A 23165-nucleotide genomic window follows, 5' to 3' on the forward strand; every position below is an offset into this window, starting at 1 on the left:
GAGCTAGACAAGCTTCAGGCGGCTACTATTTTCTACTCTGACAAGGAGTGGTTCTTCTGAAACAGAGGGCTCTCTCAGCCATGCCACCCCAGACTGTTTAAACCAGGCTTCCTCAACCTCGGTCCTCCAGATGTTTTGACACTACAATTCCCATCATCCCTGACCACTGGTCCTGCCAGCTAGGGATCATGGGAGTTGTAGGTCAAAAACATCTGGAGGGCCGAGGTTGAGGAAGCCAGGTTTAAACAATGCCCACCTAAGCCTTTAAAGCATTTAATGTGAAATGCTGTGTGTGACATGCTTTTCAATGCACAAACTCTTGCCTATAACTAATCTGATGCCCTTTCAAACTGGTACTCCACCTGCACAGTCCCACCTGACCGAAATACCACTCTCTCAACATCTATGTAGCACAGAACGCAAGAGAAAGAGTAGGAAAGAGGAAGGAAGCATCTGAGGCCACAGAGTATTTCCAGTCTGAAATGAACCTAACCAGCAGCAATTCTTCAGGATCTCAGACAGAATTCTTCCCCAACTCTACTTGCTTGCGAGCTATTAACTGGAGACACCAAGGACCAAAACAGGGTAGGGAAACTGGATTTCACTAATGTGATTTGCACCTGCCTAGTCATCTGCCATCATTATGATATCAGATGTTGACTTCAAAGAGGCCCCCTTCTCAGTGCTGATCAGCTGATGGGCACTGAGAAGAGCTCCTTTGAACAAATGGACGAGAGGGACGAGTAGCCGAGAGCAGCCCATCACAGCCATGTTTTTACCTGTTCCACACTTTGACATCACATATGATATCAGACGTTGGACAGGTGGGTGTGATTATGTGAAACAGCCTGGAGGTACTCACCATTGGAATAAGCCAATGTTCTTTGCACATGCAAAGCATGCACTATGCCACAGAGCTATGGGCCTTGTTGCTTGTTATATGGAGAAAAAAACCCTTTCTACAATAACTCTGTAAATTGAGCATCCTTATTTGGCTGTCATTTTAGATACTGGGCATGGTGCTTCCAATATGCACAGTCAGAAGGGCACTGAACAAGGAACATAACAAGCTGTTGCTTGAACATGCCCACAGGAGCTGATGCAGTTTAGAGGAAAAGTTTGCGGTAATTGAGGACGGAGTCACACACACAAAACTTGATTCGTCACTCAATTACTCATCGCTAAACGTGTAAACTGCTTCCACTTCAAAGATGGTACATATGAAAAGTTATGTTTGTGATATTTGATCTTGGGTGACCCACCTTAACAAATGTGGTTGCAGACTCATTGTGCAACCACCATCATATATGTGCAAATTCGCCCAAAGGGGGAACATGAAAGAGGTTTTAAGAACACACACACAGTAACAGAGAAAGCGGGGAGAGAGAAAACTGCTCACTGTCCCTCAACACACTGATTTAGCTTGGACAATCAGTTCCTGGAAAAATACATACATCCTTTGCAGTCATTTCACTCCTCCCTTCAAATGAGTGTCTGAACAAACTAGGAAACCAAAGCTGACCCTAGCTTCCCCATTGTCTGAACCAAGAATTGATGGGTTTGCAGCTTCCAAAGCTTGGCTTACAAGATCTTGAGTGGTTTGGAAGCCATTAACCATAGTTTCCCAGTTCAGATGTAACAGGAAGCTATGGTTTTTTGGAAGCTATGGTTCACTGACTTCCTGGTTTGCTCAGGATGGCTGCTCACATGAAGGGAGGAGAGAAGTGGCTGCACAGGAGCCGTGTGATTATCCTGACTCTGTAAGACAGAAATTGATGGTCCAAATGCAGCCTTATAGGATCATAGAATTGTAGAGTTGGAAGGGACCCTATCAACTAGTCTAAGCCCCTGCAATGCAGGGATATAGAGTTGGCCCAATCAGGGATCGAACCTGAAACCTTGGCATTAGGCAGCACCACACTCATCAAACCAACTTGACTGGCTTGCAATTCAGGACAAGAAGCACAAACCACATTTAACTTATGCTATCTAAGCAGTTCTGCGAGTTTTAAGCGGTTTAATTGAGAGATCAACTTAAATTTATCAGCGGGGCTGCACAGAAAAAGTACATGTGCAGTTTCTGAAGAAGAAGATGATGATGGTGATGATTTTGCCAAGCAGTCTATTGTAATAGAGAATTAAAAGCAGGAAACTATTGCAGATGGGAAAAAAAATCAATGAGGGATAGCTGTGTTTGCACACGAATTTTCTTAAAAGGGAGCAAATGTTTTTTATCTAATGTGCAAGTTATCTTGAACTTCCTTTTAACGATTCAAAAGGTGATGAGAATATTCGAGTTTACCCAGCTTTCATTAATTAATCAGCAGAGTGACAGATGGTTTATCAACTAAACCTTTCCTAACTGCTACAGGGTGCTGTGAAGGCCACTGGCATAGATGGATTCTAAAATGAATTAGGCCAAATCTTCCACTGAGTTATCTGCTGCAAGCTATTAACCACAATTGTTCGGAGACTGGGAGACAAAACAAGAGGAGACAGCTATCCACCTCTTGTCTGGATTATATAACTTCTCTGGGCCATCTGACTGGTCACCAGAAAATGTCTATAACTGATGGTACATGTTAATTGATTTTAATATTTGGTTTGAATTCATTGACACACACACACACACACACACACACACACACACACGAGGCCTACAGAAAAATGGACAGGAAATAAATTGTAAAAATAAATAAAACCATTGGAGCCACAGTGTTGGGCTAGATTGAGATAGATCATTTGTTGCCATCCTTATGGTATTAAACTACAACTCCCATCATCCCTGGTTACTGGCTGTGCAGGCTGAGGCTGATAGTACCTGTAATCCGCACCTTGAGGGCATGCTGTTTATCCTGGGCAAAATGGCTTTTGATTATCTGACCCTGCCATTTTGTTTCTTATCCAGGCAAAACGCCCCGCCCCCCATTTATGTGGAGGCTACGTTCCGAGGCGCCGTGCATTTAAGTGAAATCACATATATTTGAAACACCATTTGAAAAGACAGCAAACACTCTCTAAACCTTTGCGAAATCTTTAAAAAAACAAAAACCTAAACAGTAGCACTTAGCAGATGCCAAACTGCACCACAATCACTCCCTCCAAACCTCCTTGACCAAACTCCAACTCTCCACAGGCCTCAACAGTTGGTGTAAAGGCTAGTGGGATTGCTAGGTGCTGTTTTTGCGCCATTTTTTGCCTTTTCTTTTGGACGCGGGTGGCGCTGTGGGTTAAACCACAGAGCCTAGGACTTGCCAATCAGAAGGTTGGCGGTTCGAATCCCCGCGACGGGGTGAGCTCCCGTTGCTCGGTCCCTGCTCCTGCCAACCTAGCAGTTCGAAAGCACGTCAAAGTGCAAGTAGATAAATAGGTACCACTCCGGCGGGAAGGTAAACGGCGTTTCCGTGCGCTGCTCTGGTTCGCCAGAAGCGGCTCAGTCATGCTGGCCACATGACCCAGAAGCTGTATGCCGGCTCCCTCGGCCAATAAAGCGAGATGAGGGCTGCAACCCCAGAGTCGGCCACAGCGCTGCAACCCACAGAGTCGGTCCCTTTACCCTTACTAGGCTCTTTTAGGGCTCCTTTTGCAATTTAAAAATTCACTTTGGTTTGGCGTTATATATTCAACACATATATTCAACACACATAAACAAGGGGTTGCTTGTATACTTATGCCTTCAATGGTCTATTCTCCAGGGGACACTAGTTTGGCAAAAGCCTCTCTGACCTTCCCATTGTTGTTGGTTTTTTGGGGGGATGACAGTTAAATGACTGGAATGACAAAGGAAAAACGAAGCGTGCAGGTGAGGTCACAACTGTTTTAAGGAAGTCCCTATATAAAAACACCCCAAATAAACATGCTTTTCCAAATAGGACACTGAGATGATACAAAATGCAACCCATCCCTGCTATGAAGGGCGGAGAGGATTTTTTGAGCGTGAGGGAAGATGTAACGTCAGCTCACGGAGGGGAGGGGGCTCACAGGACCGAACTGCCACTGCAGTCAGCGCCACACTGCAAAGCTGTTATCGATCCCTTTGCAGTGAAGCCACTGAAGAAGTGGGACGTTGCAAGGATTAATTATGGGATAGCAGTTGCCTGGCTACTACTGTTTAGCACTGTCAACTTAGTTTAGCACTTAGTCAACTTCAGCAGCATGGTAGGTGCTGTTCAGAACAAGAAAGCAGCCAGAACCAGAGACTCTACAATTTACCGTATTTTTCGCTCTGTAACACGCACCCGACCATAACACGCACATAGTTTATAGAGGAGGAAAATCCGTAGGCATGCCACCCGTAGGCATTCCCTCCATAACACGCACAGACATTTCCCCTTACTTTCTAGGAGGAAAAAAGTGAGTGCTATGATGCAAAAAATACGGTACATTACGAAAGGATGAGCAAGGAATGAGGAGAAAAAGGTTGGGGTGGATGGGAGCTGGAGTCCAGTAACATGTGGAGGGCTACTCTAAGAAGATAAAAACACACACACAAGTAAGCTTCTCAGGTGAAGACATATATACCATTTTAATGAGTGGTAAGTGTGGTTTGATAGTGTTTTCTCCTGGAAGAGGAGAAGGAAGGAAGGAAGGAAGGAAGGGACAGTTTTAAAAAGAATAGAGAGAACCATTTTGGAGCTGTTCTGGGGGGTGTTTTTTTTGGTGAAGGATGTACAGTAAGGTGAAGGTAAGTACAGTGGTACCTCGGGTTACAAACACCTCAGGTTCATAGGTGTCAGCGTTTCCCTTTTTTAAAGGGAAATTCCCTTATTCCGAATAGGATTCCTTGCAAGAAAAGGGAACAGTTGACAGCTATGCTCAGGTTACAAATACTTCGGGTTACAGACTCCGCTAATCCGGAAGTAGTACCTCAGGTTAAGAACTTTACCTCAGGATGAGAACAGAAACCGCACGCTGGTCCGGAAGTAGTACCTCAGGTTAAGAACTTTACCTCAGGATGAGAACAGAAACCGCACACTGGTGGCGCAGTGGCAGAGGGAGGCCCCATTAGCTAAAGTGGTACCTCAGGTTAAGAATGGTTTCAGGTTAAGAACGGACCTCCAGAACGAATTAAGTTCGTAACCAGAGGTACCATTGTACATATACATCAATGAGCTTGTTCCTCTTTTTTAAAAAAATCATTTTAAATAAGTGAGACATCCCACCTGATACATACTGATTCCTTCACCAATCCAGTGATTGTTGTGCTGATGTGCAGGCTTGTATTGCCAATTTTACAGGCGGGCTCACTGCTACGACCACTCCAGAAAATACATCTGTCTTCACCCCAAAGAATCTACCCAGACAGATGTTCACACCATAGGACATAAACCCAAACAAACAGCAAATCATAGTCCTATGTGTATCTCTATATGACTTTAAACATTAGTAGCTCCCCTCTTTTTGGTGCAGAGAACACATGCCTTTGAGGGTGAAAACAGACATGGATCACAGACACAGGAATCTGTGATCAATTCTCCCAGCTTTTTAAAGCAGCAGCCACAAGGCGCTTGTTTTGATTGGAGCAGTGGCATTTGGGAGGAGGTATTCAATTAACTAACCCTCCCTCTTGAACTGGGGAGGGTATACCGTATTTTTCGCTCTATAACATGCACCAGACCATAACACACATAGTTTTTAGAGGAGGAAAACAAGAAAAAAAATATTCTAAACGAAATAGTGGATATATGATTTTTGTGGTTCATGCTGTGGCCACAGACATGTGATCTGACAGTGAGTTTGGAGTAGCCCAATGCAAAAATCCTGAGGATCCATGTGGATCCATGCTTTGTAACCACGGAGAAGGGAAGGAAGGGGAACCATGGATCCTCTGCTCACGACTGCAGCAGATTCCCCCCGCCACCCGCAGGCATTCGCTCCATAACACGCACAGACATTTCCCCTTACTTTCTAGGAGGAAAAAAGTGAGTGTTATGGTGCAAAAAATACGGTATTTAATTCTTTCCTTCCGCTGCCATGTTTCCCAACTGAAATTGTTGCTGGAAAAAGACAGGCACCTGTGTTTACCCCTCCAGCAGGGAGCTTTGGAAAGAGGCGGGGGGGGGGGGTTACTTAGACAGAGAAAATGGTGGGGGAGGAAGAAATCCTGAAATTCATCACCCTAAAACTCTAAGGTTTTATGCATGGGAAAAACATGAAGTTTCTAGCCTTTAGACACACACACACACAAAAACAACACAGACACTAAGGGGCTGCCCTGATCAAAATCAGATTCCTGGTGGTTGGCCTATTAATAAAAAAGCTGGGAGATTGGATTGCAGGTCTCCTACATCGTGCCTGTTTCGGCCCTGAGCCAGATGGATTGTGACCTGGAAGTCATGGGATAGCAAACCAAGGTAGCTGGTTCTCCAAGGTCACCCAGGGTGACGGCCACAGTCACGGCAAGGGCCAAGGATTCCCGTACGTCTGCCACAGATCTGCTTCTAGAAGGAACCCAGGAGTGCTGAGTTTGAGACAAGCTGGCCCCTGCCTCTGCCAGCCGAGGCCCGCTGGCAACTTCCCAGGCCCTGTCACTCTACCTGTTAACATTTCCACTGGCTTTGCCCAGCGTGTAACAGACACCAGTGCTCCTCAAGGCCGCCGAGAGTGTCATCACGCCCTCTCTCTCACCAAGAGAGATGGGGAAAGGCTTCTCGTTTTAGACACTGACCTCCGCTGGTTATGTGCAAGTTGTAGACGCTTCTGCAGAACAGGCAGCCAGCCCAAAATGATGGAGAGTAGGAACTAGAACCAGGAAATTGCAATATCTCGCATGCTCATGGGAGGGCTGCGTATGCACAGAATTAAGAAGCCAGCAATCAGGATCCAAAAACTCTTAAATTTTCATGAATTGAAAATTTCTAGCCCTTAGGGGATGAGTCTAAGAGCTCAAATGCCTTCAGTCGATGTGTGATATACAGTGTAAGGTAAAGGTAAAGGGACTCCTGACCATTAGGTCCAATCATGACCGACTCTGGGGTTGCGGTGCTCATCTCGCTTTACTGGCCGAGGAAGCTAGTGTACAGCTTCCGGGTCATGTGGCCAGCATGACTGAGCCGCTTCTGGTGAACCAGAGCAGCGCACGGAAACCCCGTTTACCTTCCCGCCGGAGTGATACCTATTTATCTACTTGCACTTTGACGTGCTTTCAAGCTGCTAGGTTGGCATTGGCAGGAGCCGGGACCAAGCAACGGGAGCTCACCCCATCGCGGTGATTCGAACCGCTGACCTTCTGATCAGCAAGTCCTAGGCTCTGTGGTTTAACCCACAGCGCCACCCGTGTCCCTTGATATACAGTGTAGAAGGGGACAGAAGGTAACTGAGAATGGAAGATGTTTTAAACAAACGTTGGGAGGAAGATGGAACTTGCTTTTTTGCAGTAGGCTAGCAGAGACTTTCTAGAGTGCCAAAATAGAGCAGCATTTGGAAGTTAACAACTGCTCACTTCCATTTATTACAAAGGGACTGTTTAAGCACCTGTGAAATCTCTGTGACTTAAAAGGGTTTTATTTTCCATGGTTACTGATCTAAAGGTTTAAATTCATATTCTTTGGCCCATTTCATGTGATGTTTAAAAAACTGCATTATGCGGCACAAAGTTCCCACCCAGCCTTGCTTGATAAACCATAGGATTAAAGCTGGTCATTTGACTGGTCAAATTAAGCGCCCAAACATTCCAAGTATTAATTTGTTCAAACTATTCTATTAATTTGTTAAAACTCCTGTTCAATCACACACACACAAATTAGTCAACCATTGTACCGAAGCAGTGAAATCAGATTCCCAACAACTGTAATTATTACTTTTCATAACACTGTTATACAAAGCTAAATGAATGCAAATGACCAAGGAATTTCAACAATTCCTCTTGGCTTTCATCCCAGAACCCCAGAGAGAGCACAGTTACAGAAAAAAATTAAAAATGAAATCAAACCCCGTACACATAACAACTGCAAAGAGACCAAGATCCAACTGGAAGGTGTGTGTGTGTACAATCATTGTAGTAGTGCGTCTAAATAAATGTGCACCCTGATTCTTGCACCACTGGGAAACTTCACTGGGGAAGCCCTCGTCGCCCGGCCTTTCACCATCAGATGACATCACAATGCAATTACAAATTAAGGATACCAGCAGCTCTAACACAACCCAGAAATGGAACTCAAAGAAGGCCTATGCAGTTCAGAGCAGGCTTCCATCTCGATGACTGTGAGGGTCTTCAAGGCCAGAAAACACCCCATTTACATTGCCCCATTTAACTGAACAGGTGGTATGCCCTCTTATCGGGTGCGGGAATGAAATGTGGCGCTAGGGGACAGTGAGCCACAAAATATACCTTCTGCCTCTGAAATTAGCCCCTCTATATGCACCCCCATACTCCATATACCCTTCATTAGGACGTCCTTTCTTCTACCTCTCTCGCACGGCAGCGCCTCACTCTGCACACATTAGGGTGTTTCCGATTGGTGTTTATTGTGGGATCTGCTCATGCGTGCACATTTTTTTGCAGCATCCATACAAGGTCATCAGAATCAAAACGACAGCCTGTATTTCCACCCCATTTAATCTGGATTTACTCTCTCTGCAGAAAACCTGATCTTAAAAAACAACAACCCAAAAACGGAACGAAAACCTTTTCCAACGACCCGTTTGTGATATTAAGCACCTATCTGGAATCATTCGGTCACTGGGAGTGAGTGGCCTTACTCCTTTCCTTCTGGCTTGTTCTTGGTCCTTCCTATATTTCCCAAGGGGTGGGGGGTATGGGTGGAGTGAAGTGGGGGCCAGAACACCCTATGACAGGGGTCAGCAACCTTTAAGACAAAAAGAGCCACTTGGACCCGTTTCCGAAGAAAAAAAAACTGGGAGCCGCAAAACTCGTCATTATAAAAACAACTTTTTTGTCACTTTTTTATTATTTCTTTGTTTGACCCTTCAGAATTACTCCTCCTCATAGAAATAAATGTTAAATTAACAAGTTACCTTTTTTGTGTGTGTGTTCTTCACTCCCCTCCAAAACAGTGACCAGCGTACATGCCCCCTTTCAATGCAGTGACCAGCATACATGCCCCTTACAATGTAGCGGGCGGGCGGGAAGGTGACGTCGGGACGGTGCGTGACTAACGCACGCACCGCCCCCATGCGACGTCACAGCCAGTACAGCGCCCGCCACAGTGGGGAGTGTCGGGGCGCACAATGCGTCTCCTCCCCTCGCTAGTATCCGCCCCGGAGCCGCGGCAAAGGTGTAAAAGAGCCACATGCGGCTCCGGAGCCGCGGGTTGCACACCCCTGCCCTATGACAAGGTCAAGAGACCATGCTGATCTTCCTCCCCAAACTCAATGCAGCAACCTCAACTGCCCTCCTGACACCTCTTCTCATAAGTCCACATTGTACAGTACAGTCATGAATACGTTTTGCACATTACGGTGAACATATGTGCCAGGGCTTGTAGGGAGGGTTGCACAAGTCACCCCCTCCCAGCTTCCATGTACTCAGCTTAGCCTATGTATATAAGATCTACACGGGGTGGTGGGGAGCAAAAGTTACACCTGCATTGACTAGTAAATCTCCAGCTAATTTGTATTAGATCAGCTAGGGTTTCAAACTCCTAATGGCTTAACAAAAGCATCACGAAAAAGTCTCCCCCAGGCCCGCTCCAAAATTAAGCTGCTGAAATCTAGGAAGGCTGGATTTCCAGGCTGAGCATGTGCTCAGAGCAACATGTCCAGCAATTCAGTGCCCATCTTCCTGAGCCAGCTGGTGGACCTCAGCGACCTCGGCGATCTATCTAGCCAATAAAAGCAAAGCTGTTCCACCAAGCACAAGGCTGCCTACCTCTGATCTATGCACACAGAGTGTACCCATATCAGTATATTCCTGAGCAATGGAGAAGCCTGGTTTTCCAGAACCCCTGACTGCACAGCAGGGTTGTACATACACATGTGTGGAGGACTGGAAACAGCACAGGTGAACATGTGCATTCACTCATTCTATGTAAGATGTAAGAAAAACTGCACAGAACTCACCATCCCACCCCTACCCCCACGTTTTACTCCAACATGTCCTTCCTCCGCACAGCTACCAGGCCAAGGGCCATATGCCTGCTCAGTGTCTTTCTGGCACTTGCAAGATGCAGACTCAATTCCCATCACGGAACATGGCCTGCAACCGCGCAGTGTGCGCAAGTTTGCTGCTTGTGTCAGGGGAGCTCAGACAATGTTGCAATTCATAGCAAACCATGGGAAAAGGGACATCTGAACTTTGTATATCTATTCTGCGTATTTGCATTATTTCTATCCTCCCCTAATAATCAGTTTTTTTCTTTTGTATATATCCCAGTTTTGCTAGTCATTATCGATGGGTCAAAACTAATGGAAAAGCAATTCTCTAGAATCCCGTGAGATGAAGGGGAGATTAAAAGTGCAATGCATACATGCGTACAAAAAAAGATAAAGGACCCCTGACAGTTAAGTTCAGTTGCGAACGACTCTGGGGTTGTGGCTCTCATCCTGCTTTACTGGCCGAGGGAGACAACATTTGTTTGCATACATGCATATGTATACATAAACTTCTGGTGGTTCCCTCACTGCGAGAAGCCAAGTTACAGGAAACCAGGCAGAGGGCCTTCTCGGTAGTGGCACCCTCCCTGTGGAACGCCCTCCCACCAGATGTCAAAGAGAACAACAACTACCAGACTTTTAGAAGACATCTGAAGGCAGCCCTGTTTGGGGAAGCTTTTAATGTTTGATGTATTACAGTATTTTAATATTTTTTGGGAAGCCGCCCAGAGTGGCTGGGTAAACCCAGCCAGACCCCTCTCGCTCTCCAGGCTTCAGCGAAAGCCTGCATTCGCCCTATAGGACGCACACACATTTCCCCTTCATTTTTGGAGGGGGAAAAGTGCGTCCTATAGGGCGAAAAATACGGTAATTTATGCATTGCTTGCCTTTTCTCTAAACTAAACAGTCCCGAAGGTTGCAACCTTCCCTCATAAAGAAAGGCTATATCCCCTTGATAATTTTGGTTGCCCATTTATCTTTTTTCGGGGGAGGCAGGGGCGGTTCTGGCTTGAATATGGTCCCAACTTTATTGGTTACAGTATTGGTTATCAACCTTTTCCCAACAGCCTTTCGAGGCGAGGAGACTAGATATGCTTTAACCTGCCCAGAGTGGCTGCGGAAACCCAGCCAGATGGGTGGGTATAACTAATAAAATTATTATTATTACACAGGATTCCACGTGTGGCTGCGCCATAATTTGCATAAGGACGTTATGATAGCAGGCAAGACAGTATCACAGGTAATCAATCTATCAGGGATTGAGGAACTATTGCATTCCTTGTCTGCATATTAGCTTAAATGCCTAGGACCCTCAGACTTGGGGGCTTTTAAATATTGACGGCACACTCCAGAAAGCGTGCAGACAATGTCCCTTCTAAGGGGGCTTCTTTTATCTAATTCACTGGGAACAAGGTGTGAACAGCCCAAATCTTTGAAGCAGAGAAGAAGCTAAGGTGCTCTCTAGTGAAGAAACAGTTTTCAGTAGGCTGTGTAAACACATGATGAGATATGATGATGAGTTGAATGCCTTTATGGTCACCCCGTGCCAAAGCAATGATATGAGGCCGTAGGTCAGATTTCTAGGGCAGTTTTCAATGAAAAATGGGCAACTGCCAAACTGTAGCGGGAGGGAGTCCTGGCCTGTTCGATCAGTTACGACTCCAGATGTTGTTGAACTCTAAGACCCATCAGCCATAGTCATGATGCAAGTGGCAGGGATGTTCAGTCAAAATCCAGCAACATTTGAAGGGCTACAAATTCCCCACATCTACATAAACAAACTTTTTTGGACTGGATTTAAAGCTCTCATGGATTACCTGTTCTGTGAAGATGTTATAGGAGACAGCAAGAAACCCCTACAGCAGTGGTGGCCAAACTTGGCCCTCCAGCTGTTTTGGGACTACAATTCCCATCATCCCTGACCACTGGTCCTGTTAGCTAGGGATGATGGGAGGTGTAGTCCCAAAACAGCTGGAGGACCAAGTTTGGCCATCACTGCCCTACAGGATGTGACAAAAGCATCTTCAATTGCCTTCAGAGCAATTTGGGGTGAGTAAGAGTATTCATCTAAACTTTAAGTGACCCAATGAAAGTCTTGTGGCATCTTAAATACTAGCAATACAGTGGTACCTCTGGATGCGAACGGGATCTGTTCCGGAGCCCCATTCGCATCCTGAGCAGAACGCAACCCACGACTGCATGTTTGCGCATGCGCGGGTCGTGATCTGCTGCTTCTGTGCATGCATGTGATGTCATTTTCAGCATCTGCACATGTGCGAGCGGCGAAACCTGGAAGTAACCCGTTCCGTTACTTCCGGGTCGCTGCAGAACGCAACCTGAAAACGCTCAACCTAAAGCATATTTAACCCGAGGTATGACTGTACTTATTTTGGCAACAGCTTCCATGGACTGGAGTCCACACTTCATCATTCTGCATCTGCTGAAGTCCACAAAAGCTGATGTCATTGTAAATTAGTTTGCCTTTAAGGTTAACCCTCTGGAAGCCGTTTGAAGGGATGGCAGTTAAAAGGGCTTACAGTCTGCTTTTACAGCCCAAGCCAGCATGGCCAACGGTCAGGGATGATGGAACTTGTAGTCCAGCAATGCCTGGAGGGCCTTAGGTTGGGGAAGGCTGCTTCAGCAAGAAGACATCACAACTTCGGGGCAAAAGGTTGGTTGGGATGAGCCAGCAGTTCTCATTGCTATGTCCTAACTGCAAAAAATGTAACAAGCTGCTTCACATAGTTCTGGACTTTGGGGGGAAGTTTTTAAGAGATGGCTGAGCAAGCTGCTGCTGCTCTCAGAGACAGCTTAAGAACTAAACAACCGTAGCTGTTGCACAGAGTTGGACTCTGTGGTGAACATCTAAAAACAGGAGAGTTACGTTGCTTGGCAGCCATGACTTCTGACCTGAAAGACTGACTTCTGGAGTGTCAGGTTCAATGCAGCCCAAGTGGCGCTTTAGTGCCAAGATAAGCAAGGGTATCTGGGTGGCACTGGCAAGCAGTGCTAAACTAATTAAGAGTTTCTATTATATGCAAGGGGGGGAAATGGTTGATGCTCTTGCCACTCTAACATACCTTTCCCACTTGGTGTTGAAGGATTTTCCTTTTGAGCTCTGTGGACTTCACCAAGTTGCTCTATTGTGGAGAAAAGGCATCCTTCACATGCTCAAGAGCACTGCTGTGACTTTGCATGTTCCAAAGCTAAATGCTGAATGCAACATAAAGGCTGCATCTCAGGTTAAATTTAGATTTAGGTTGGGCTAGAACAGGGGTGGGGAGCCTTTTAACTCCTGCCTCCCATCAGCGCCCAGCCAGCAGGGCCAATGGTCAGGGATGTTGCAAGTTGTGAATCTGGAGGGCCACACATGCCTGGTCCCTTAGAAACGTTCTTTTTAAATCTTAAAATGCTCAAGCTGTAACAGATTTTTATATCTACTGAAAAGAAGCCAGCCACAAAAACAAAAACAACCCCTCCCCTATCCCGGTCCTTCCAACAATGTCCCCGTATAGGGCAGAGCCTTGGAATAGTTGCAAGTCAGCAAGACAGGCTGCAACTGCAGGGTACAATGGTGGTTTTTTTCCAACTGGGATGAGCTGGCAGGCTGCCTATCACAGCAGCACACTGAGCCAGGAAGGTCAGAGAGCTGAAACTCTGCACAACCCCCTTTCCCTCCAAATGCAAGTTTGCAAAGCTGCAATTGGCCTGGCCTGGCTGAGTTCTTCCTCCAGGATCTGCCTTGCTCCAAGGGCACTTCAAGCCTTATTATGTTCCCCACTGGGCTGCAACCACACAGAGCACTTCGAGTGGGGAAACCAAGGCACAGCAGCTGCTCCTGGTTCCCCTGTGGCAGAAAAAGGGTTGGGATTCTGGAGTCACTTCTGCTGCCCGCTGCACACTTGTTTGACCCAACATACCTCCATCCCTGCACTGGCTCTGGTAGTTAATCCCCTGACTCAAATAGAAGCCAACATGCAAGCACAGCATATGCTCAAAGTCGGGAACTGATTTCTCCGAAGCCCCATTTTGAGAAGGGAGACAGAGAGAGAGAGAGAGAGAGAGAGCACTAAAAGCCAAAACTTTCACCCCAACAACACAGGCCACCTTTAAATCCCATCACTGTGTAGGCTACTTTCGCCCTCACCTACAGATTGCAAACAGGGGAGGATGGGGAGGCAAGGAATGTGAATTAATGGGAATTAACCAAAGGGAGCCCCTTACAGACTTTGTGACAGAGTTTACTTTTCTGTTTCATGCAGTTTGATCTCAGATTGCAGCCTGTCAAGAATGGAGAGGTAAAGAGTAAAGGGACCCCTGACCGTTAAGTCCAGTCGCGGATGACTCTGGGGTTGCGGGCGCTCATCTTGCTTTACTGGCCGAGGGAGCTGGCGTACAGCTTCCGGGTCATGTGGCCAGCATGACTAAGCCGCTTCTGGTGAACCAGAACAGCGCACGGAAACGCCGTTTACCTTTTTGCCGGAGCGGTACCTATTTATCTACTTGCACTTGACGTGCTTTCAAACTGCTAGGTTGGCAGGAGCAGGGACTGAGCAACAGGGATTCAAACCACTGACCTTCTGATCGGCAAGCCCTAGGCTCTGTGGTTTAACCCACAGTGCCACCAGCGTCTCCCAAGAACGAATAGGACATCATATAATAATATACCACCACGACTATCACCAAGGAGCAATTGCAGGGAGAAAACGCAGGAATCTTGACACCCAGACTAGAATCTCCCCAACCATAAAAAGCCAACCTCTGAATATGAGTTATGAGGACTCGCTAGTGGGGCACTGCTGTTGGGCTCCCATCTGGCTTGCTTACCGTCTTCCCAAAGGCATCTAGCCGGCCACTGCGAGAACGGAACCCAGAACTCCTTGTCTGCTACTGGAGTAACACACCTCTCCCAGGAATGCAGAATGGATCTGGAGTTCTCAAAATATGCCCAGCACCCTGCGTGAGCTCCGCTTCCGAATAGCCTTTTTAACTGCCCTGACACCCTTCCAGGCAGCTGAAACCGACCACACCACCCACCCTCTCTGTCCAACCATTCAGAAGATGCTCTGGTGCCCTACCTTCCATTCATCCATCTTCCTGCCTGCCCCCAAAATGTTTGCTCTCAAGCCAGGTTTGCAGTGCTGTACAAAGGACAGGCAGCGGCAGCAGTTCTCTGCAAACCTGACGCTCCCCACTCCGGGGTCCATAAACCCAGGGGCATGAGCACAGGCGTCGGCTTCATTCAAACGCTGCGTTAGCAGGAGCCGGGCAAAGCGAGAGGCTCCTGTGAACTCGGGGATTTGGAACGGCCAGCACAATCATTTCGGCAGGGAGCAAAGCTAGCCTGGGGGACAGTTCCCAGGGACTCCCGCCTGCTTCTCTTTGATACTCTGCTGTGAAAGCAAGTAGCATGTTCTCTTACTACACGTACACACACACGCATGCCTGGAGAGCTCCTCCCCAGAAGCAGCTGCATGCCCAAGAGCTCCTTGTTGTGAAAGAAGATTTTCCAGGCAGGCAAGCATGTCTCATTATTAGATGCCTTTGGGCTCCCCAAACTTTGCAAGATGATCCTAGGAGAGCTGGCAGCCAGCAATCTCCCGCCCCGCTCCTTCCCAAACCTCATCCCCTGTCATGACAAGCGAGCGAGCAAGGATGGCGATTGTCTCAGTCTGCCTGCGCTTGGCTGCAGGCAGCCTGCGGTATCTATTCTGGAGCACAGAGCTGGCACCCGCTGGGTGGGGATGTAACTACATCTTGTCATGACATCCAACAAGCAGAAACCCCGCGTTCAGCAGATAACAGCTCAAAATAATACCCAAGCCATAAATAGCCCCTGTGGTCTTAGCATCTGACCCTGTGGGCGGCCCAGGACAGGAGGTAAGGACTTTTTTCTTTCTTTCACTTTTTCTTTTTCAAACCTTCCTGGACCGGAGAAAGGAACAGGCCCCTGGGGTGGACACTTCAGAACGCAGGTGAGGGCTCACGTGACGGAACGTCTCTTGCATTGGAAAACAAATTTAGTCCCGGCACACAGTAAATTAGCATGTCAGGGAAAAGGGGTGGCCGGATCCTGCTCCCTAGGATGCTGGTTTTCTATCATGCAGGTGTGTGGGCGTGTGTAGAGGAAATCAGTCATGTGAGCCTTTTCCTGTAGCTTGAAATGGTACAGCCCAGATATACATACAGTAGTTTGTACTAAGGTTGTGAGCTAAGTCACAGATGCACACCTCACTCCAGTCAACCTCAGGAATTGTGCCTCCCTCTTCAGGGAGAGGGGAGAGGGGAGAGGTTCCACCACAAAGGTATTATATATGACACCCAAGCTCCTCTGTGTTTCCAAACCGCCACGTCTGCTTTTCCAAACATCATCCTTTGAGCATTCTCACACCAGTTTCACAACACGTCCCGCCTGAATACACAGTGTACCTTCTAGAACTAAAAGACTTGATGAAATGAGGAAGACAGTGTAAGGGAGTTTTTTTACAAGGCAGGATGGGGATGACAAAATAGTGGCATTCTGCAGCCTGGGAACTTGAATTCCCAGCTTCAAAGAGGAGCAAAACCTCGTAGGGAGCATCTATCGCAGAAAGAGGTTAATAGATTGGGAATTGAGAGTCTATTACTAGGTGAAGACCAGGGTTTGTGTTCTAAAAGCTTCTGGGTATTTACTGTGTATACCTAAGAGAAAGCAAGGGGGAGACAGGCTTAAAGCTGGTCGTCTCATTTTCAGTTTTGGGAGAGGTGTAGTACCCAGTGGGAACTAAGCTTCTGCAAACTTCTGAATGCCAAAATGCAATTCTACAATTGGAGGTGCACCTGAAAAGGTTTGCTTGGAATATACCGTATTTTTTGCTCTATAACACTCACTTTTTCCCTCCTAAAAAGTAAGGGGAAATGTGTGTGCGTCTTATGGAGCGAATGCGGGCTGCGCAGCTATCCCAGAAGCCAGAACAACAAGAGGGATTGCTGCTTTCACTGCTCTTGCTGTTCTGGCTTCTGAGATTCAGATTTTTTTGTTCTTGTTTTCCTCCTCCCAAAACTAGGTGCGTCTTGTGGTCTGGTGCGTCTTATAGAGCGAAAAATATGGTATGCAGGAGCAGGAACTACCCATCCTCAAAGGAGCTCACCCTCTTGTGTTCCCGTCCAAGTCACTGTTGTGAGCTTGCCTTCCGGATGAAAAGTAGAGTGTCCAGAGCAGTGACTCATACAGAGAGCTGCAACATATAGTTTACTCTGAATGAGAAAAACTGCTGCAGTTCTAGCACAAGAGATCTGATCTCTCCCTAAGCAGAGAAGCAGCAGCATCCCTGCCCCTCTCAACAGAGGCTGACTCAGAAGAATAAGGTCAGAGCAACAGATCGTGCTGAGATGCAGCGGCAGCCTCCTCAATGCAGTATTCATTCTCAAATAAATTTATCACTGGGCACAATTCGGGAATTACTAGATGTGGATGTGTGTCAAGAGAGCCAGGGCTCCTGGGAAGTATTGGGTGGAGCAAACCAGGATTCCTTGGTTCTGCCTTTAAATATGGAAAATATTTTGACATTTGACATCCTTCTGCAGGGCCTGCAAGATGGAGCTGTTCTGCCAGGCCTTTGGTCAGGGTTCAGTCTGATTCATTTTCTCTTTGTATAAGTACAAGCATGAAAGAGGTTTCCCAGCCCGCTCACAGGTCCTTATAATATCAGTGGAAACAGTTGGTCCTGGCAAGTATTAACTGCTTTCAATTTTAACCTGAGGATTGTCATTTGTCCAGTTTTAACTTTAATTTTAATTTATTTGAATTAATTTTGGGATGCATTTTAATCAACCGATTGCTTGTTTTTATGCATATTGTATTATCTATATGATGTTAGCCGCTCTGAGTCCGACTCTGGCCAGGAAGGGTGGGGTACAAATAAAAAATATTATTATTATTATTATTATTATTATTATTATTGGAATCTACTGCTGGGAGGTACGGCCTAGCCTAGGAGCCAGACTCCCCTTGCCTTGGGAGATAACAAATACCTATCAGTGACTCTAGCACTACAAGGGTGGGATAAGGAAGGGAAGTCAAGACTCTTTGGCTCAATTATGCCATCCTTTCCAGGAGAAAATGAAACAGGGTCCATACAGGTTGTAGGGGTTAGAAGTTAAGTTCCCTATTAGGTTTTTACCCCTGCCTCTAGACAGTGCCATTTTCTTTCTCGCTCGCCTCTCTCTGCTGCCTGGCCAGAGCATCATGAGATTTTAAAATGCCAGGGATGAAAATGAACCAGAATTGGCAGGCTGGGGGGGGGGGATCAAGCATCAATGAAGAATAGTGGCAGGTAAGCCAGCTGCCAGCTGAAAGGCTCAGAAGAGGGGCAGGGAATGTGCGACGACAGTTCCTGGGAAAGGGGAAGAGAAGGTGACAACAGGCCTGTAGGACAGGAGATCCAAGACCCAGAGCAAAAGCTCCCAAAGCCATCCCCGCTAACCATGCCCCTGCTTCAGCATTCTGTGTGCAAAACCACAATCGGAAGAAGACGGGGGTTGTTGTTCTTAGTAAGCAGGGCTGTTGGGGTCTCCAAGGCTGTGTACTAAGGCTGTGTACACGTTAACATCTTAAAATGCAGCTAGGTTGTTCTTTTTCTAAATCTGGATCCCAAATTGGGTTGTCGGGGGCTGCAATGCATCAAATCACTCTATTTCATAAGAACCAATGGGATAGAAAAGGATTGTGGCTAATGTCCTGCAGAGACTGCTTCCCAAACAAGCTGTGGGAGAGCTCGGTTTGGAGAGGGAACAGGAGAGCGTAAAGAGCCTAAGTTGGATCATGGAGGTTGTAACCTAGAATCCGCACGTGTTCTGTGCACAACATTTCGATTATTGGCTGTTTGGCACAGTCAGGCCATGACTAGGATTGAGCATAAAGGCACCTGTTTTGCTTTGGAAGCCAGGCACAAAATACTGCAGCTGAGGGATGAGGAGAGATAATTCACAAGAGCACCCACAGCCCAAACGCTTTGACTGGAGTCAGAGTCAAACTCAGAGACGTGCGGCTGTTACTATCCTCCCCGTTTCGAAAGATCTGCCGCCACCACCCTGCAAATCCAGGATTTAGTAGGACTTTTTGCGGGTGTATGCCACAACTCGTCACTGGCGCAATATTAGCGGTGGTTTTTATACTGGACCTCCTACAAATTATTCTGCTTTATTGGTTGCTCCCTGGTGCTTTCCTAATGTTCTTGCGTGTTTGCTGCCTGGAGCGGCAGTTGCACTGCAGTGCAACAAAGGGGGGGGGGGGCAAAAGAAACCCGGATCATTAGTGGTATAGAAAGTTACAGGGTTTCCGCTGGATGTTACACGAGGCGCAGTTATCGGAAAGAGAGCAGTTATGTCCACCCTGAAACCTTTGCCGGCTCAAACAGTATTGAAAACAGAGGTGGGGCATGTTACTGCCTCATACCGTCAGGAGCACAGATCATCATGAACCCACAATAAAATGACATGCGGAGGGGCCTCGAACGCTGAAACTCTAGACTGCCACCAGTTATCTACAGAGGGGGGCAGTGGTGTATCCTGTGACAGAGGGCCAAGAGGCTCTTGGGCTGTAAACCCAAACCCTAGGAAGGCAGGGGACAGGGAACCTGGTTAGCTCAGCTGATTAAAGCCTGGTGCTGATAATGCCAAGGTTGCAGGTTCGATCCCCGTGTGGGGTAGCTACATATTCCTGCATGGCAGGGGGTTGGACTAGATGATCCTCTGGCTCCCTTCCAACTCTACAATTCTTTGATCCTAAGTAGGCTCTCCAAATGTTGCTGGACTGCAAACCGCCCCCCCCCCGGCCACTGGTCCACATCTGCAGGGCCACAAGTGCTTCAACCCAGGCTGAGACTAGATGAAAAAACCAGGGATGGCAAAACTGGGTCAAATGGATTTCAACAGATAACTAGCTACCCAGGAGACCCTTTCCTGCTCAGAAGGAAGCAATGCTACCTAGTGGGTAGAGCACCCCCTGGTTTTTCCCCAAGGCAGTGCTCTGAGGGTCCTTTTACCTGAGTGTGGAGGGAGGAGAAATCCCAAGAGAAAAATGGAGACCCCCCCCCCCGGCTCTGCAGAGGGATGGTAATTAAATGGTGAGGGGGGTTACGACGCGGCTTCTCCCTCTTCCAAGCATCCCTGCTTACAAACTCTGCTCCCCGTCTAGGAAAGCAACGGAGGGAGGCAAGAGGCGGAGGAAACGAAGTCAGCGCAAGCTGGGAGAGGAGAACCGACTCCGGAGTGCAGAGGCTGGCGCTGTTTTTGCATTTCCAGGGAAGCGGTGCAGCTGAATGGACCAGAGTGCGCACAATGGGGGGAGTAACTTATTCCGTATCCCCCGCCACCTCCTACCTACGTCTAGAAGCCCCTCTCCCCCGCACTTCGGATCTCTCGCGCCGCAACCCGCCGCCCCCCGCCGCCGCTTAATCCGGATCAGGGCAGGCGCCTCTCTTACCCCGTGCAGCTTCAGTGCGCGCTGCCCGCAGCGGCCGAATCCCCCGGCGCATCCCGGCAGCCAGCGGAGAGAGTGCGAGCCGGGCGCCCGCCTCCCTTCCCCGGCTGGGGAGGAGCGACCGAAGGGGACTCCCTCCCTCCCCCCACCCCCGGGCCGGACAAGCCCTGCCGCCCCGAGAGCCGGCGGGCGACGGGAGGGGAGAATGGATGGGACCCCCGTCGCCCCGGCTAGAAGGGGGCGCCCTCGGGAATTCTCCCCTTCTCAATCTCCTTCCCTCGGAATCGCCAGGTGATCTATTAGTGATCTCCTCTTCCAACTCCACTAGGCAGGAACTGCTTTGAACCGAGCTCTCAGCCCCGGGACCCTATCTGCAGCGCTATGGAAGACAGGAGTGTTTCTGAGAGAGTGCAGAGTGCTCTTCCGACCGCCCCGGACAAGGGGCAGCTCTGATCAAATGGGGTTAATAAAATCCTAAAGAATATCATCATCATCAACCTTTATTACTGTCTAGAGACCCAACAAATCGTTACAAAGCAATACACAATTCACACAGCCTACCTCCAGGTTAAACAAGCATTTTGCTCAGAATAAAGGGCTCATTGGTTCTTGCAACCACCGATAAAAACTTTGCCACTGCTATATTCTAGCGTTTGTCTGGTCTTCCAATAGGAACCTGACATAGTGAGCCTCTGATTTTTCCGGAAAACGTACCAGCAAGGGTAATATCAGTTCAGCCCTGGCTTGCTCATATTTTGCACAGTGCAACAAAATATGTTTTATGGAATCGATGTCTTGTGCACACAAGCAAAGTCTGTCCTGGTAGGGAACTCCTAAAGAATAATTAGTATTTGTGCCATGCAGAAAATACTCCGCATGCAACTCTGCTCCTAGGATGCCCCCTCCAATACCCCAATCTCAGAAATACCTATATAAGTAGCAGCCCAGGTATTAGAAACTCATCTCAATTTTATAGCTGGGGAACAATGGCTTAAATAAGACAGTGTAATGTTTTGAGATCCTTCTTTTCTCAGCTCATATTCTTTTCTATCCATCTGTAATCAGCCCCAGAGGCTATTTTCAGTGCCAGTACTTTAGCATTGTAACATGGTCAGTAACCGGAGGTCACTGAGCATGTACAGAGCGTTTTCCCTTCACCAGTGAGATCGAGGCTATATGCATCTACAATAAGTATGTCTCAATCAACTTCTGAGCAGGCACGCATAGCAGGCAGTGACTGGAAACAAAGCGGTGTGCTTGCCCCAAAACCTTTGCAGGTGCCAGGGATATTGAAAGCGGGATTGTGTCAAACTGGCCCCCCCCCCATACCATCACAAGCACAAATAATAATGAATGCACAATAAGAAGGGAATCTGGAAAGACCCTTACATATGGTTCTCAAGCTGTGCCCTATCCATACAAAATATATCATTAAATATAAAAAATAAAAATGCATTCTCTAGGTTGGGGCCCAGCAATCCTATTTAGAAAAGGTAGCCTTTGATGCTACTGTGACTATCACCACTAGCAGTTAAGCACTTTTAGGTCCATTTAACAGATGCAGAACTGATCAGAACAGTAACATGCAAGATGGATGCTTCCAAGATTATGTAATTTTTACATGTGCACAGACTCGGGGGTACAAGAATGAAGTGTGCTTTCAGTTTCAACTTGTCATCTCTAACAAGCAGTATTACTGCTTGTTAGAGATGACAAGCAGTAATACTTTGGGGATTTGGAATTCCTAAAAGGACTGGCCCTGCGCAGATGAATAGCTTCCCTTCTCCTTGTGACTAGCTTGAGGAAAAGGAAAGACTGTGGAGATAAGAAAGAGTTTTTGGTTACCGATTCCCCATCTGCAATCTGAAGTATATGATCCATTAGCAAGTCTACCTACCTCCACTGTTGTTTGTATGTAAAAGTCCAGACTTATTTCACATTAGGGAGAGAGAGAGAGAGAGAGAGAGAGAGAGAGAGAGAGACTGGGCATCTTTCTTTTAGCAGGCAAACTGCTTAAGGTACCGTATTTTTCGCTCTATAAGACGCACCAGACCACAAGACGCACCTAGTTTTTGGAGGAGGAAAACAAGAAAAATAATAATCTGAATCTCAGAAGCCAGAACAGCAAGAGGGATCGCTGCGCAGTGAAAGCAGCAATCCCTCTTGCTGTTCTGGCTTCTGGGATAGCTGCGCAGCCTGCATTCGCTCCATAAGACACACACACATCTCCCCTTATTTTTTAGGAGGGAAAAAGTGAGTCTTATAGAGCAAAAAATACGGTATTTGTGCTACAAGGAGAGTTAAGTGACTTGAGTTAGCAAATCACTTTAAAAAAAAGCGAAAACAATTCAAACCCTAAAAGGGGGAGAGTGAGAGACTGAGAGAGAGAGAACCCTTTCAGTGTAAACATTTTCACCTGAATGTGATTGGCAGGTGGGCTTCAAAGGACCATTGCACAAGCACCAACCATTTCACTGGAACCAGCTGTTGGAGCATAACTGAAAAGCGGAGCAGGCAACTCAGATGCAAAGCTGGGCAAGCCATGTGTGTCTGCAACAGGTGCAACCAGAACAGGGTGACTGGAAGAAACCCAGCTCCTTACTGAATATACACCCCAAAAAGTGTGGCAGGGAGGAGGAGAGGGCAGCCA

The 23165-nt window shown here is 47.3% G+C and overlaps 1 protein-coding gene across 14 annotated transcripts in view; it reads right to left on the bottom strand.

Annotated features, from left to right (window-relative positions):
* The window catches only part of ZNF385A (zinc finger protein 385A), a 201975-nt gene that overhangs the window by 49016 nt on the left and 129794 nt on the right, over window positions 1–23165 (bottom strand). Inside the window, exon 1 of one of the 14 annotated variants that reach the window (XM_083427674.1) lies at window positions 20519–20857. The exons of 11 other annotated variants lie outside the window; for them this stretch is intronic. Coding sequence is in view for 1 of the 3 variants with exons in the window: in XM_083427673.1 (XP_083283799.1) it covers window positions 15132–15260 (129 nt within the window). In the remaining 2 variants the exon portion in view is untranslated. Of the gene's footprint in view, window positions 1–14880; window positions 15049–15131; window positions 15709–20518; window positions 20858–23165 lie in introns of those variants that run through there. 2 more of the 14 variants (XM_083427673.1, XM_083427676.1) reach the window with 2 other exon arrangements.

This window comes from Podarcis tiliguerta (genome assembly GCF_965153285.1).
Source record: "Podarcis tiliguerta genome assembly, chromosome: 2".
Lineage (NCBI taxonomy): Eukaryota > Metazoa > Chordata > Lepidosauria > Squamata > Lacertidae > Podarcis > Podarcis tiliguerta.